Source organism: Hemiscyllium ocellatum, chromosome 11, assembly GCF_020745735.1.
Source record: "Hemiscyllium ocellatum isolate sHemOce1 chromosome 11, sHemOce1.pat.X.cur, whole genome shotgun sequence".
NCBI classification, from domain to species: domain Eukaryota; kingdom Metazoa; phylum Chordata; class Chondrichthyes; order Orectolobiformes; family Hemiscylliidae; genus Hemiscyllium; species Hemiscyllium ocellatum.
The window spans coordinates 74175381-74190817 of NC_083411.1; the positions used below are offsets into that span (position 1 = coordinate 74175381).

Sequence of the window (15437 nt, forward strand, 5' to 3'; positions counted from 1 at the left end):
TTACCTTCCAGGGGTGGCCTGTATATTATTTCTACCCAGTCACTTTGTAACTCCATCGCACTCTTACATTGGTCTTTAACCAAGGTCCGGACTTTCACTATTATTTCCTCATTAAAGTTAAATCCGTCAGTGTATTCCAGTTGTTTGGTGATCACACGCTGTCAGAAAGAAGCAAATCAATCACAGATTCAAAAGGTAAAAGCATCCCCATTCAACGCTTCTCATGTGTGATGAAAAAGACTTTTAAATTTCCAGTTCACATAGTTTCATTTCTTTGTTCACAGTAGAACATGAGAGATCCAATTTAAGGAAAAGGAAAGACTTAAACAAAATTCAAATGTGTTTATCCTACAAGGAAAGTACATCAGATGAGAGAAAATGAATAATTTTTATTTTCCAATTTACTCAGCATGATGCAAAACATACTACCTCTATTAGACTTGTCTAATTACCAAGACGAGCTTCTTAGCTCCAAGTTCAGAAGAAAACCATTTATTACCCCAATGGCAACAGCTAAGTTTCACACAAGTGCCAGTTTTGAACCATGGCTTCTGAGCTGCTAGAATAACATTGGGAATCCTTGGCACAAGACATGACAATTGACAGAAAGGGGGTTTCCATCCTATCATCCATCGCATTCACCAGAACGTAAAAGTGCAGTTCACTCATTGCACCACCATCTCAAAATGGTGTCTTCAGGAGAGCTAGGAACTGCCCTTGAAGCGGCTGTGGAGGGACGAGACTGTCACACACCTCCTTCTGGAATGTGCCTATGCAGAAGAAGTCTGGAGAGGAATGCAGTGGTGTTTGTCTCTGGGTGGTCCGAAACCTGTTGATCTTCCAGCTGAAGGAGTTGACCCTGACTGAGTGTTGCAAACTAGCACATTCCAAGGTCCAGGACTACATGTCGAGGGACACGCCAAAGCTTGGGGCAGCTGTCGCCAAGGCGCGGTGGGGAAACACCACCGTGTAACGTCTGCCTGCCTAAACACAGGGGTCCGACACAGTAAGGGGGCTCCGCTGACCCCCTTGCTAAATATGTAATCGTACAGACCTGTATATATGAATGATTACTGTCTCTGTATACCAAGAAATGGAATGTTTATGGATATATGGCATGACCAATTGTACAGATCATCAAAATATTTTATGTATAAAGTATATTTTTGAAATTAAAAAAAAAGTCTTCAGGAAAGCTAGAGAAATGAGTCATGTGTGCAACAGATGTGCACTGTTGCAAAATAGCCTGAAGGATGGACTGCAAACTATACAGAAAAGAAAGAAAAGGAGACGCACAGAGACTTGCACTTTCATAGCAGCTTTTATGAAACATTTCAAAGTGTTTCCCAATCCACGAAGTACCTTTGAAGTGCAGTCCTTTCTAATATAAAAACATGACAGTATCATGATGACCCGATCATCTGTTTTTCATCATATTCATTGTAAGATAGATATTTGCCCGGCACATGCGGTAATTCTCCTGCTCTGCTTCATACCCACCACCTTGGGCTATTTCACATTCATTGCGGACTTGGATGGTGGGGGATGGGGGGGTGCAGGGTGGGGCTGTCAATTGATTGGAGAACATTGTAATGGTCACAAAACAAACACTGAAGTAAATAAATAAAAAAAATTTTAAAAGCCTTTTAAAGTTGAGTATTGCAGAGCTGGGTTTTTCTAGTAACTGTACTTCAACGGTGGTTTAAATAAGTCCTCTTAGTATCTTCATTTGTTGTGACTGGAGTCCTTTTTGGAAACATTTTCCACCACGTCATTCTGGCTTCATTTTTCAATCTTGTGCACCGTTGACAAATGAATGCTGAATGCAAAGCATCAGCTGGTTGCATTTCAACTTGTAACCAAAATATTTGACTTGCATTTGATTTGAGAAGAATAATTGATTTCTGTGCAGGGGTTTTCCAAAGCTTCACTCATCTCAGTTTACTTGGAATAAACAAAATAAAAGATGATTCTGACTACATTTCTCAAGGATGGTCCTAGCTGACCGACTACAAAATGGAACTGGCATGCAGACGTGCCATTGCTTCTAATCATATTCATCATATTTTATGCTGGGTTGGACATTCTCAAGTGTCCTATTAAGAAGCAATGCAGTTGTGAGAAAATATATATCAGAAGCTTTTTCTTAAAGCATTATTGCAGAGGGAACTGCTGGTTAGTTATCTTCACTGCTTTTAAACTAAATATGGATCCCTTTGGGTTTTCTGCACAAATTGAAGATGGATGTTTTTTAAAATACATAGAATATAGAAAAAGTATTCTCTGATATGTTGGAAAAGTGACATTTCATCTTCAATGAGTTTTACCTTACAGTTTGTCGAATTGACATTGCAATAGGACAACATGTACCGCACACATAATTTCTTGTTGGCTAAACTGGTGGGAGCTTGCCAACACATGCGAAGTGGTCCCAGGTAGCCAGGATCGATGACCTGCAGGTTTGTGGGTGGATCAACTGGAACAAAACAATATCTTTTAAGAGGAATTTTGAAATGAAAGATTTTGAAAAGTTTTGTAATTGAAGAGCACATTTTAGTGAAATGTACAGTTTCCAAACCTTGAGATCGTACCTGAGGTTAGCATCTCTGAGTCAGCACTTTGCCATAACATTAAAGTAAAAAAGACAGTAATGCTCTTCAGATCCATGGTTCAATGTGCACAGGAACTGCTCAGTTACCCTGAATGAGAAAATGATGTATAAATCCATCTATGATACTACAGTTAGCTTTGCAATATACTGCAATAAGATATGTAAAAACCTAATTAGACATTTTCAATTTACACATAAGCCATATACATTCATGCTTTTTAATAAAAGTAGAAAATTTAAAATGTTTGACTGTTTCTGCAATCGTATAACATAAAATAAACATTATATAAATCTGCTTTTGTTTATGTTGATGTGAAGCATTATTAAAACCTTTACAGCACAATTCAAAGTCACTTTGCTGTGATTCATCTATTTTATACAATTCCAGTTTGGCTTTCATCAGTGGGATAGGTATTCATTGTCATCAATTTACAATACACCAGAAATATTCAAAAGTCAAATCTTTACACAGAACATTGCAATATGAGGACATTATCCGGTCCATTATTTCAAATCTTTATGACAGAAATTGCAGAGTAATGGAGGACAATTTCATTGTGGTCAAAAGCATTAAAGGAACACAAAGACTGAGATTAACGCGAGAGACAGGAACATCTGAGTGAGCTGTCAATATTTGCAATCCTCCCTGATACACTTTTCAATTCCAACTTGCATTTTCAAAAAGAGATACATTATTGGTAGTGTAATCTGTAACTTCCCGTTTGGAAACTGAAACATCAGTACTGTTTATTATGGAATTCTCTGTTCAGATAAGCTCAGTAGATTTCTATCTCTTCAATTTATTTACTGAATGCACACAATGATCTTGCAATAGACACCTCTGTCCAGTTCCAACCATCTCGCAGAGTCTGGAGTTTAGGTTAGATTACCTACAGTATGGAAACAGGCCATTCAGCCCAACAAGTCCACACTAACCCTCCAAAGAGTAACCCACTCAGCCCCATTCCCGTACCCTACATTTACTCTTGACTAATGCACCTAACACTATGGGCAATTTAACATGGCCAATTCACCTAACCTGCACATCTTTGGATGTGTATCTCTTAGCTAATTACTAAAGTCTTTTTGGATCCCAACATAACTCAGACATTTCAAAGGCCAATAGTCACAGGGACAATGCAGACTGGAGTAGTATCTCAGGACCATGTAGAATCCAAGATACAGCAGACTGCATGAGAATTTCACACATAATCAAAGAATCCAATGGACAATTCCTCTGTACCTATTACAGTATGAGGGGGTCAGAGGCTTTTAGTTTTGATAAGTTTATAGTTACCAAGAGAAAATTCAGAGGATTAAAATAGAGTTTAACTTCTAGATAACTATTAAACTGACAGCCACTGTTTCCATTTCAAACCCACTCACTCTCACAATTACCTCGACTACACCTCCTCTCACTCACCCTCTTGCAAAAATGCTATCCCATACTTCCAATTCATCTGCCTCTACAGCAACTGCTCTCAGGATGAGGCAGTCCACTCCAAGACATCCCAGATATCCTCCTATTTCAGGGACCACAGTTTCCCCTCCTTCGTAATTAAGGATGCACTCAACATCATCTCCTGCATCTACCCTCAAACACCCCCCACCCAAAAAAGAATAAGGATAGAGTCCCCTTAGTGCTCACATGCCATCTCACTAATCTCTCAATCTAAAGCATTATCCTCCGATACTTATGCCACCCACAAACAGACCCCACCACCAAAAAGATATTTCCTTCCCCACCCCGTCAGCTTTCTGCAGAGACTGCTCACTCAGCAACTCCCTTGTCAACTCAACACACCCGGACCAACTTCTCTATCCCACCCGGTACCTTTCCATGTAACCGTTAAAGGTGCAACACCTGCCCCTACACCTCCTCTTTCACCTCCATCCAAGGCTCCAGACAATCCTTCCAGATCCAGAGATTCCCCTGCCTTTCATCCAACCTGATCTATTGTACCTGTTTCTCCCAATGTGGTCTCCTCTATATCAGGGAGACCAAACGCAGACTCAGGGACCGGTTTGTGGAGCATCTGTGCTCTGCACATGTCAATCAACCTGACCTTCCGGTTACCATCCATTTTAATTCCCCCTCCCACTACCCCCAGTGACATGTCCATGCTTGGTCTCTTCTACTGTCAGAGTGAGGGCCAAATGTAAGCTGGAAGAACACCACCTTATAATTTGTTTGGGAAGCTTACAGCCCAATGGCCTCAACATTGACTTCACCAGCTTCAAAGTCCCTCCTCCCATGTCCAGCCCTCCCCCTCCCTGACCTAACCTGTCCATCTTCCTACTCAACTGTTTGCTCCACCCTTCCCACTGACCAATCACAATAACCCCCTACCTGCATCCACCTATCATCATCCCACCTACCCTTTCCCCAGCCCCACCCACCTCCCTCTACATACCTCTGGGCTCCCCTCTTCCTCCCCAGTCCTGACAAAGGGTTTCGTCCCAAAACATTGATGTTCCTCCTCCTTGGATGCTGTCAGACGTGCTGAGCTTCTCCAGCCTCGCATCTATTGACTCTGACCTCCAGTATCTGCAGTCCTTACTGTCTTCGTCAGTGATTCTGCCTTGATCCAGTAAAGACACATCTTGAACTAGTTTCAGTAATGCATCTGACCTGCTGTTGCTCTCCATTTACAGCAAAGTCCCTGTTGTCTGGCTCCCAAGTGTCTGGAATTCCCCTTTTCAAAATCACTGCATGAGAAGTTGGTTGCTAGCGATCTGGAAAATGAGGACTTGACAACAATCAATCACAGAGTATCCCAAAGTAAATTCCAAATCAACACAATATTCTGCAAGTACAGCTACCATTATAGTTTTGAAATACAGCAGCCAATTTAGGAGGTAAAGACCTAGTGGCATTATCGTTGAACTATTAATCCAGAGAGGTGAAAGTGAGGACTACAGGTGCTGGAGATCAGAGTCAAGATTAGAGTGATGCTGGAAAAGCACTGCAGGTCAGGCAGCAGCTGAGGAGCAGGAAAATCGAAGTTTCAGGCAGAAGTCCTTCATCAGGAATGGCTCAATCTTGACTATTAATCCAGAGACTCTAATCAGATTCTGGGAAGCTAGGTTTATATCCTGCTACAGCAGAGTGGTGGAATTTAAGTCAATAGAGAACCTAATGGTGACTATGAATCCATTGTCGAAAAGATACATCTGGTTCACTAATATCCCAAAAGGCCACCCTTACCTGATCTGGCCCACATATGACTCCAGCCCCAGAGCAATGTAGTTGGGTCTGAACTGCTCTCTGGGCAATTAGGGATGGGCAATAACTGGCAGCCCAGCCAGTGATGCACACATCCTGTGAATGCCTTTTCCAAAAAAAAATTGCACATAGCAAAGAAATTATTTTCATCAGTGACTTTGGTTGAAAGGTAAATTTTAGCTCAGAGACCAGAAGGAACAAGCTTACTCCTCCAAAATAGAAAGAGTAGTAGGTTGACCTGGGTTTCTCATCCAAAAGAGGGCTCCTTAAAATTGTAGCACTCCCTCGATACTGCACTGCAGGGTCATTCTACATTTTGAGCTTATATACTGCAGTGGAACTCACACCTGAATCTGGATTATGGTTTATGGGTTCAAGTATGAACATACCAAACTGAACCACAGCTAAAACAAAAAGAGCTGCCAATTCTTCACAACTAAACTCTTGCTTATGATATCTGTAAACTCACGGTGAGCAGTTTAGGACATATTAACCTGAAACAGATCACAGAGCTTCAATGTTTAATCTGTTTCGGTGGTTATAATCATTTCTACCATGACAACTTGTATCCATTTTCAACTCTCTCAGACTTCTGAAAGTCACAGGACATCACACCAGAGGAATCGCTACTTCACTTAACTTTCCAAACATAATTAACACCAAGACTTAACTGAAAATATTAGTTAAACTTGGATTTTTAATCCCACATTTGCATCTAATTTTAATCTGAACAATTGAAACCTGAGATAACCTAGTAGCAAAAGCAAAACCATTAGCCACAATAAAAAAAATGTAATCTTGAAGCCTGATCACTCTAGATTTTTGTTCTAAGCTGCAGCTGCCAAGTCAAACATCCTGCAGGTGGGGCAGTACTCTCTCACTCTGACTCTGACTTGCAACAATTATAAAATTCTTGGAAAGAGTGATTACAAAGAGTGTAATTTACACAAATGACAATAATAATAAAAGCATTTGAGAAGGATGAGCTCTTTCTGCTTTCATTATACAATACATACACAACAGCAGGTAACTTACTTCCTGACTCCCCAAAGCCTATCCACCATCTAAAAAGGCACAAGTCAGGAGTGTGATGGAATACTCCACACTTGCCTGGATGGGTAGAGCTACAGCAATTCAAGAAGCTGGACACCATCCAGGACAAAGCATCCTGCTTGACTGGCACCACAAACAAAAGCATTCACTCCCATCACTGACACTCAGTACACACTGCTGCTATCAGACACACTGCAAAAATTGCGCTGCACACTGCAGGATGAGAAACCCTCGGACAGTCCCTTCCAAGCCCACAACCACTTCCTTCAGAACAATAAGGATAGTGGGTATATGGGAATACCTTCAAGTTTCCCTCCAAGCCTGATTTGGAAATACATCACTGTTCTTTCACTGTTGCTGGGTCAAAACCTGGAATTCCCATCCTAACGGTATTCTGGGTCAACCCACAGCACATGGACTACAACAGTTCAAGGTGACAGCTCACCATCACCTTCTCAAGGGCAACTAGGAATGGGCAATAAATGCTAGCCCAGCCAGCAACACCCATGTCTCAAGAATAGAGTTTTGTTCCTAGTTCTGGACAAAGATGGATCCAGAACATCCTTGAATACAAGACAACATAATGGAAGGAATGAACATTACTTGGTGTGAAAACAAAATCCTTATGGAGATTAAAGTTCAAATTCCAGATGATGGTTATAGGGAGAGGGAGGTTTGGAATTAGCTAGCTGTTCTAGTTATTTTCAATCATTTTGGACAATTACTGACACACATCTAAGACAGGCAAGACTTCAATTTGGGCCTTCTAGCCAGGAGACACTATAACTGCACAAGAAACTTTGGGCTGGTTGGTGCAAGCAGCACATACTCTTTTTTTTCAAACTCACTTGTGGAATGTGGGTGTCACTGGCTGGGTCAGCATTTATTGTCCATCCTTATTGCCCTAGAGAAGATGGTGGTGAGATACCCTCTTGAACAGCTGCAGTCCTCCTGGTGCAAGTTGACCAACAATGCCCAGAGGGACGGAATTCAGGATTTTGACCCAGCAACAGTGAATGAATGGTGATATATTTCCAAGTCAGGATGGTGATGGCTTAGAGAGTAACTTGCAGGCTGTGGTGTATGTATATGCTGCCCTTGTCCTTCTAGATGGAAAAGGTTGTGGGTTTGGAAGATGCTCTCTAAAGATCATTCATGAATTTCTGCAGCACATCTCGTAGATAGTACGCACTGTTGCCACTGAGCATTGGAGGAGGGGGGTAGTGGATTCTTATGGATGAGATGACAATCAAGAGTTCAGCTTCTTGAGTGCTGTTGGAGCTGCACTCATCCAGAAAAGTAATGAATATTCCATCACACTCCTGACTTATAGATGGGGGATAGGCTTTGGGGATCTGCTCTTGCAGCTACTGTGTTTATGTGGTGAGTCTGGTTGAGTTTCTGGTTAATGATAACCTCCAGAATGTTGACAGTGGAGAATTCAGGGATGGTAACATTGAATGCCAAGGGGTGATGGTTAGATTGTCTTTTATTGGTGATGGTCATAGCCTGGTATCTGCATGGCATGAATGTTACTTGCCACTTGGCAGCCCAAGCCTGAATATCATCCAGATCTTCTTGTATTTTAACATGGACTGCTTCAGTATCTGAGAATGCTGCTGAATATTGTGCAGTCAATCATCAGTGAACATCCCCACTTCTGACCTTATGATGGAAGGCAGGTCATTGATGAAGCAGCTGAAGATGGTTCGGCCTAAGATATTACTCTGAGGAAATCCTACGGAGACGTCCTTGAGCTGAGATGACTGATCTCCAATAACCATGAGCACCTTCCTATGACTATCCAGCAGAGAATTTGCCCCAATACCCACAGATTCCAGTTTTTCCAGGGCTCCTTGATGCCACACTCTGTCCAATGTAGGGCTGTCACTCTCACCTCTGGAATTCAGCTCTTTCGTCTGTGTTTGAACCAAGACTGTAATGAGATCAGGAGCTGAGTAGCCCTGGTGGAATCCAAACTGGGCGTCACTGAGCAGGTTATTGCTCAGCAAGTGCTACCTGAGAGTACTGTTGGTGACATCGTCCATCACTTTACTGATGATCGAGAGTAGACTAATGGGACAGCAATTTCCCAGTGTTGGATTTGTCTTGCTTTGTGTGTGCAGGAAATACTTGGGCAATTTTCCACATTATCGGGTAGATGCCAGTGTTGTTACTGTACTGGAGCAGTTTGGCTAGGGGAGCGACAAGTTCTGGAGCACAAGCTTTCAGTTCTATTGCCTGAATGTTCTCAGGACCTGTAGCATTTGCAGTATCCAGTGTCTCCAACTGTTCCTTGACATCACATGAAGTGAATCAAATTTGCTGAATACTGGTATCTGTAATGCTGGGAGCCATTGGAGGAAGCCGAGATGGATCAGCAAATCTGGCTGAAGATTGCAAAAGGTTAAGGCTGAAGCTTTTGCAACACTGATGTGGTGGACTTTTCCATCATTGAGGATAGGGATAGTCATAAAGCCTCCTTCTTCAGTGAGCTGTTTAATCACCCACCACCATTCATGACCAGATATGGCAGGACAACAGAGCTTAGATCTGATCCACTGGTCGTGGGATCGCTTAGCTGTGTCTATCACTTGCTGCTTTTGCTGTTTGGCATGCAAGTTGCCCTGTTTGCTGGTTTCACCAAGTTGACATCTCATCTTCTGCTGCTCCTGGCATGCCCTCCTACAATGTTGTTTGAACCCCTGGCTTCATGGTGATGGTTGAGTGGGGAAAATGCTAGAACATGAGTTTGTAGATTGTGTTGGAGTACAGTTCTGCTGCTGTTGATGGCCCACAATGCCTTATCATGGATGCCTAGTTTTGAGTTGCCAAATCTGTTGGGAATCTGCCCCTTTTAGCACGGTGATACTACCACATAACATGACAGAGGTTATTCTCAGTGTGAAGGCAGGAGCTCGTCTCCACAAGGACTGTGCGGAGGTCACTCTAGCTAATACTGTTGAGGACAGCTGGCAGATTGGTGTGGATGAGGTCAATTACGTTTTTCCCTCTCCACCTGTCACAGACTCAGTCGAACAGCTCAACCAGTAGTACTGTTACTGAGCCACTTTTGTTGGTGGACATTGAAATCCCCCATCCAAAATACATTTTGTACCATTAAATATAAAATCATGACTGACCAAATCCTGCTCTGCATCATGACCCCATGAGATTTTATTGCAAGGGAATCATTTTATGAGGAGACTGGTGACTCACCCATCATCCCCTCCCAGTTGTACAATCCATCTGATTTTTAACCCAGTGATTACCACCATGATGCATTAAACTAATTGAGTACGTATCAATAATAGGAAGAATAGTTGGCATTTTGAAGATGGCGGGAGAGGCAGCAAGCCTGAAGAAAATGAAGCAGTGAGGAGCTAGGTGCAGGGTCATGCCAGATTTCTTCCCACTCCCACGCGGTGAGAAAATGGACAGATTGGTCATTTTGTGAGAGGTGAACTTAGCCACTTAATTGGTCAATTATGGCCCCACTTCCAGCCTTGCTGCCATCTTCCCCTTTTAATGACGACTACTGACACATTCAAAGACCACCCAGTGAAAGCTGGTGACCTGCTAGTAGACTCTGGAGTAGTCCTCTTTCCTGGTCACTCATGGCCCAAAAAGATGCTGAAATTAACCATCCTCCAAAAAAGGTAATAACTACCCATGACAATGGAGTCACCACCAACATATCACATGGGGCTGTAGACTAAGGCAAACACAGAAAAAAAGGCTAAGTGGTTGATTGCAGATTTATCGGACACTTCTCACTCATAGTATATTGCATCATTTCCTGTAATGACATGTAAATTTGCATAGATATATGCAAATATTCCTACTTTATCCATTTTATGTAATCTTAACATACTAATCAATAATATTACAATCTCTCCTTTCCTTTAAATATTTGTACTAGTGTTATTTGCAAGGAAGTAGGCTTGTGCGTGAGAAAGAGGACAATGATGAGCATTATTTACATAGAACTGCAACACAAATACATGCCAAATTATTCCTCAAGATATTTTATCAACCAGACTTAAATACTCAAGGTCACAGTTTTCATGTGCCTGTTCTTTCATCATGAAGATTACGTTGAATGATGAATGATTTTTAATTATCACATGTATTTTACAATGAGAAATACAAGATAGGAAAAAGCTTTCATTTGTTGACGCAACACAGTGCCATTTTGTTAGGGTAAGAATGAGAAAAATGAAAAGATATAGCTTAAAGATGATAGTCACCTAAAGTCCTCAGATGTTGTCAGCAATACTGCTCACCTTTTTGACGACAGAGTCCCGAGGTCTGTTCCTGTTCCTTCTACTGTCACAGCATCGCCCCAATTGATGTCATTATCCCATAGGACTCTGGTTTCTTGTAGCATTACCACTCATTTCTTCAGGTCATACATCTACTCTTGTAGATGAAGGACTCTCACATTCTAGCTAACGTGAAGTGGTGGCAATTCATTTCTCAGATTGTAGAATAGTTGAAAGTGGTGTTCCCCAGGAGTCAGTGTCAGGACCTTTCTTTTCTGATTTATATAAAGAAGTTAGAGATAAATTCGAAGTTGTTATTATGTTAGGGAGAATAGTGAATTGTAAAGGATGACATTGAAGGACTTCAAGAGACAGTGACAAATTGGCCAAATGGGCAGAGAAATGTGAAATAATGTGTTTTGATAGAAGGTACATGGAGACAGAATACAGGCTCAATGGTACAACCTCGAATGGAGTACAGGAACAAAGAATCATGGGGTTCATGCATACACTTCTCTGAAGGTGCCCGGCAAGTTGAAATAGTTATTAATAAGGCTAATAGGATCCTTGGGTTTATAAGTAGAGGCATAGGGTATAAAAGTAATGAAGTGATGCTACACCTCTCCGAATCTTTGGCCAGACCACATTTGTAGTATTGCGTTCAGTTCTGGGAATCCTATTTCAGGAAGGATGTTAAAGCTCTGGAGAGAGTTCATAGGAGGTATATGAGAATGATACCAGGAGTTAGGGACTTTTAAATATAAAAGAAAGATTAGAAAAATTGGGCTTATTTCCATGAAGCAAAGAGGGTTAAGAGGTAACCTTAGGGAGCTGTTCAAAGTTATGAACAATTTTGACAGGGTAAAGAAGGATATTCTGTTTACAGTAGTTGGTATGTCATAAGAAGGGGTCACAATTTCAAGATTGCCAACAAGAAAGCTTGCAGTTAGATGAGAATTTACTCAGTTGTTAGGATTTGGACTGAGCTGCCTGGGCGTGGTGGAAGCAGATTCCATAGGTGGTCTCAAAAAGAGAGCTGGACATATATTTAAAAATGATGGAGTTAGAGGGCCATTGAGAATGGGACTAGCTGGGTAGCTCTCTGGTGAACAGGTACTGCCTAGACCTACTGACTTTCCGCACTGTAAAATTCTATTATTCTAATTTCACAAGCTGAAGGTAAACTTTCAGTGACATATCTGACTAATTACAGGATTATGCAGAACTCCACCTTAATAAAAATCCAAAACTGACCATTGCCTACGGAAGACAATTTATTTCTAATCAGTAATACGTAAAATAGTCATTCTATATATCATTTGTAACGACCCATCAGGGATCCAGTAACATTTCTTGCGAGACAGTGAAACCCACGCTTACACCAATACAATGCACTGAGTTTATGGGAAGCGATTAACTAATGTTCCTGGGAGCAGCTTAGGAACATGTTAGCGATTGATAAAGTGCTGCACTATGGTTAACCTAGAACTTATTCAATCGATGTACAGGGCATTATTATTTTCCGTTAACGTCCCGTTTAAAACTTCAAATACAAAATCAGACAATTATGATGACAAAAGCACAGCTGATTCCCAGAAATAAACAAACTGCACCTAAAGCCCTTGAAGAAGAGAGATAGTAAACCTCAGTTAGTATTAAATTGTATGCCCATGTTTAATTTGTATCATCAGGTACTGATAAACAAAATAGCAACCGATATTCAATTTCCCAAAAGCACAGCACATGAGATTCTATTACAGCTCTGTTTGATTCACAGGAACAGAAGGGCACGCTTACAAATGCTGTTGTGCCGATTCAGAAACTGAACAGTAGAAATGAATGTGCTCGCAGATCCGTTAACACTCACCTGCTGGAATCTACGCTCAGAACTGTCCTTCCACTAAGTTGGGAACTATCTGAGTGAACGCTGCTTGCGGGCAGTGTCAGATATAAGGTCCCCTCAGCGCCCTCTCTGCGCACAACTCGAACTGCAGCCTATCATTCTCCAAGTTCAGAGCCAGCTGCGCTTATTTTGCATGTAACTGGGTTGCCAGAGGAGCGAACCTGTTACCTGACGGGCAGTAAACTTTGTTAACAGTAGATTCTTTGGAAATCACCACTACCTCCCACCTAGGCGCAATTTTACACCGTATTACTTCCTGGAAGCAGATTGCGGTGCATGATTAAACTTGAAAGAGAGTCATTGAATGGAAGCCAAGAATAAACACCTCTGGCTATCCTCCTATACTGCTGGCATTTAATCAGCTGTAGATCAATTCGTACTTTCTGGGAGATTATTGTGTCTCAAATTGCAGGCAATTGGTGCCAAGGTGAGCCTTAAACTTCAAATTATGGAAGTGACTCACCACCCTGCCCGCCAGCTGGATTTTCCACGAATATCGGTATGAATATATGAGAACCGATAACAATGACTGATTTGATTCACCGTCGTCGTATTGCAATCGCACATTAGAATAGGGGTGATGCTAGCCACATAGGAAATAACAGCTCGACAATGCACCAAGAAAGATTGCCGAAGAGCAAACTCCCACGTTTTGCAATGAAAAACACAATAGCGGTGGCCCGAACCAATGGGCGAAGTGTTCACCTCACTGACCACTAGAGAGGGATAGTCTAACAAGTCGATTGTGCTGCTCCATTAAAAAAAACCTTTACATTCATTCCAATGACTGACAAGTGAAAAATGTTTCTAAAACCTATTTTCTAATTAACGTGTTTCAGAGATGTTCTACCACTGAAACAAGTGGGTCTTGAACCCAGACCACCTCGTCAAAATGAAATGCAAAGACTCTCAGCTATTCTATATGCACCTGTTACAGATTTAGAATTTTTAGAATTAGAATCCCTACAGTGAGGAAACAGGCCTTTCGGCCCGACAAGTCCATACAGACCCTCCAAAGAGTAAACAAACAACACCCATTCCCTTTCCCTATATTTACTCCCGACTAATGCACCTAACATACACATCCCGGAACACTACGGGCAATTCAGCATAGTCAGTTCACCTGACCTGTACATCTTTGGATTGTGGGAGGAAACCCATGCAGACACGGGGAGAATATACAAACTCCACATAGTCACCAGAGGCTGGAATCAAACCCAACACTGTGAGGCAGCAGTGCTAACCACTGAGCCACCCTGATATTATGACATATCATTGGAGCAAGTGGGACTTGAACCCAGGTCTATTGAGTTCAATTGAGGCATTTAAAACCATAAGAAATAGGAGCAAAAAAATTAAACCATTCTGCCCATTGAGTCTGCTCGGCCATTCAATCATGGTTGATAAGTTTCTCAACCCCATTCTCCCAGTCACCCTTGACAATCAAGAACCTACTTCTTGTCTTGAATATGCTTGGTGACCTGGCCTCCACAGCATTCTGTGGCAATGAATTTCATAGATTCACCACTATCTGGCTAAAGAAGTTTCTCCTTATCTGCATTCCCTTTACTCTCTCCTATCAATGAAAACATCTTCCCAATGGTCCCCCCTGTCCAAACGACTCAGCATTCTGCAAGCTTCAATTAGATCCTCCCTCATCCTTCTAAACTGCACTTAATATAGACCCAGAGTCCTCAAACATTCCTCATACGTTAGGTCTTTCATTTCTGGGATCATTCTTGTGAATCTCCTCTGAACACGCTTCAGGGCCAGTACATCTTTCCTGAGATATCAGGCCCAAAATTGCTCACAATACTCTAAATGTGGTCTGACCAGAGCTTTACAAAGTCTCAGAAGTGCTTTTACATTCTAGTGCCCTCAAAATAAATGCCAACATTGCATTTGCCTTTCTAACTTTCAACTCAACCTGCAAGTTCACCTTAAGAGAACTCTCAAGTCCCTTTGCATTTCAGATTTTGGAATTTTCTCCCCAGTTGGAAAATAGGCCATGCCTCTATTCTTCTTACCAAAATGCATGGCATCACACATTCCCACATAGTATCCCACTTTAGAGGATTATCTAAATGTAAGTATCATGTAGGGTTATGGGCAAAGGAAACTAATACTACCAGTGTTCAGAAGGCCAATGGACCTAATGGTCTCCTTGTACGTTGGACAATCCAATGATGGGACAGATCCATGCTCTATATTTTTTGACAGGGATGGGAATTCTTACTTTCCATTCCAAGTCATGCAATTGCTCAACAGGGCCTCAAAGATTTAGGCTGGACGCCTGAAACTGGCAGAGATTTTCCAGAACTGGAAAAAGTATTGAATGTGTGTTAGGGAGACAGGGAAGATCTACATTTTACTGCTTTC

At 41.8% G+C, this 15437-nt stretch overlaps 1 protein-coding gene across 3 annotated transcripts in view; it reads right to left on the reverse strand.

The window, feature by feature from the left end:
• The window catches only part of LOC132820461 (interleukin-13 receptor subunit alpha-2-like), a 343536-nt gene that overhangs the window by 17435 nt on the left and 310664 nt on the right, over positions 1–15437 (reverse strand). Inside the window, exons 1-5 of one of the 3 annotated variants that reach the window (XM_060832614.1) lie at positions 13023–13259; positions 11177–11430; positions 2592–2699; positions 2328–2476; positions 5–158 (exon numbers count right to left, since the gene is read on the reverse strand). In XM_060832614.1, the coding sequence (XP_060688597.1) occupies positions 5–158; positions 2328–2476; positions 2592–2667 (379 nt within the window). In that variant the 5' untranslated portion in view covers positions 2668–2699; positions 11177–11430; positions 13023–13259. Of the gene's footprint in view, positions 1–4; positions 159–2327; positions 2477–2591; positions 2700–11176; positions 11431–13022; positions 13260–15437 lie in introns of those variants that run through there. The other 2 variants (XM_060832615.1, XM_060832616.1) reach the window with 2 other exon arrangements.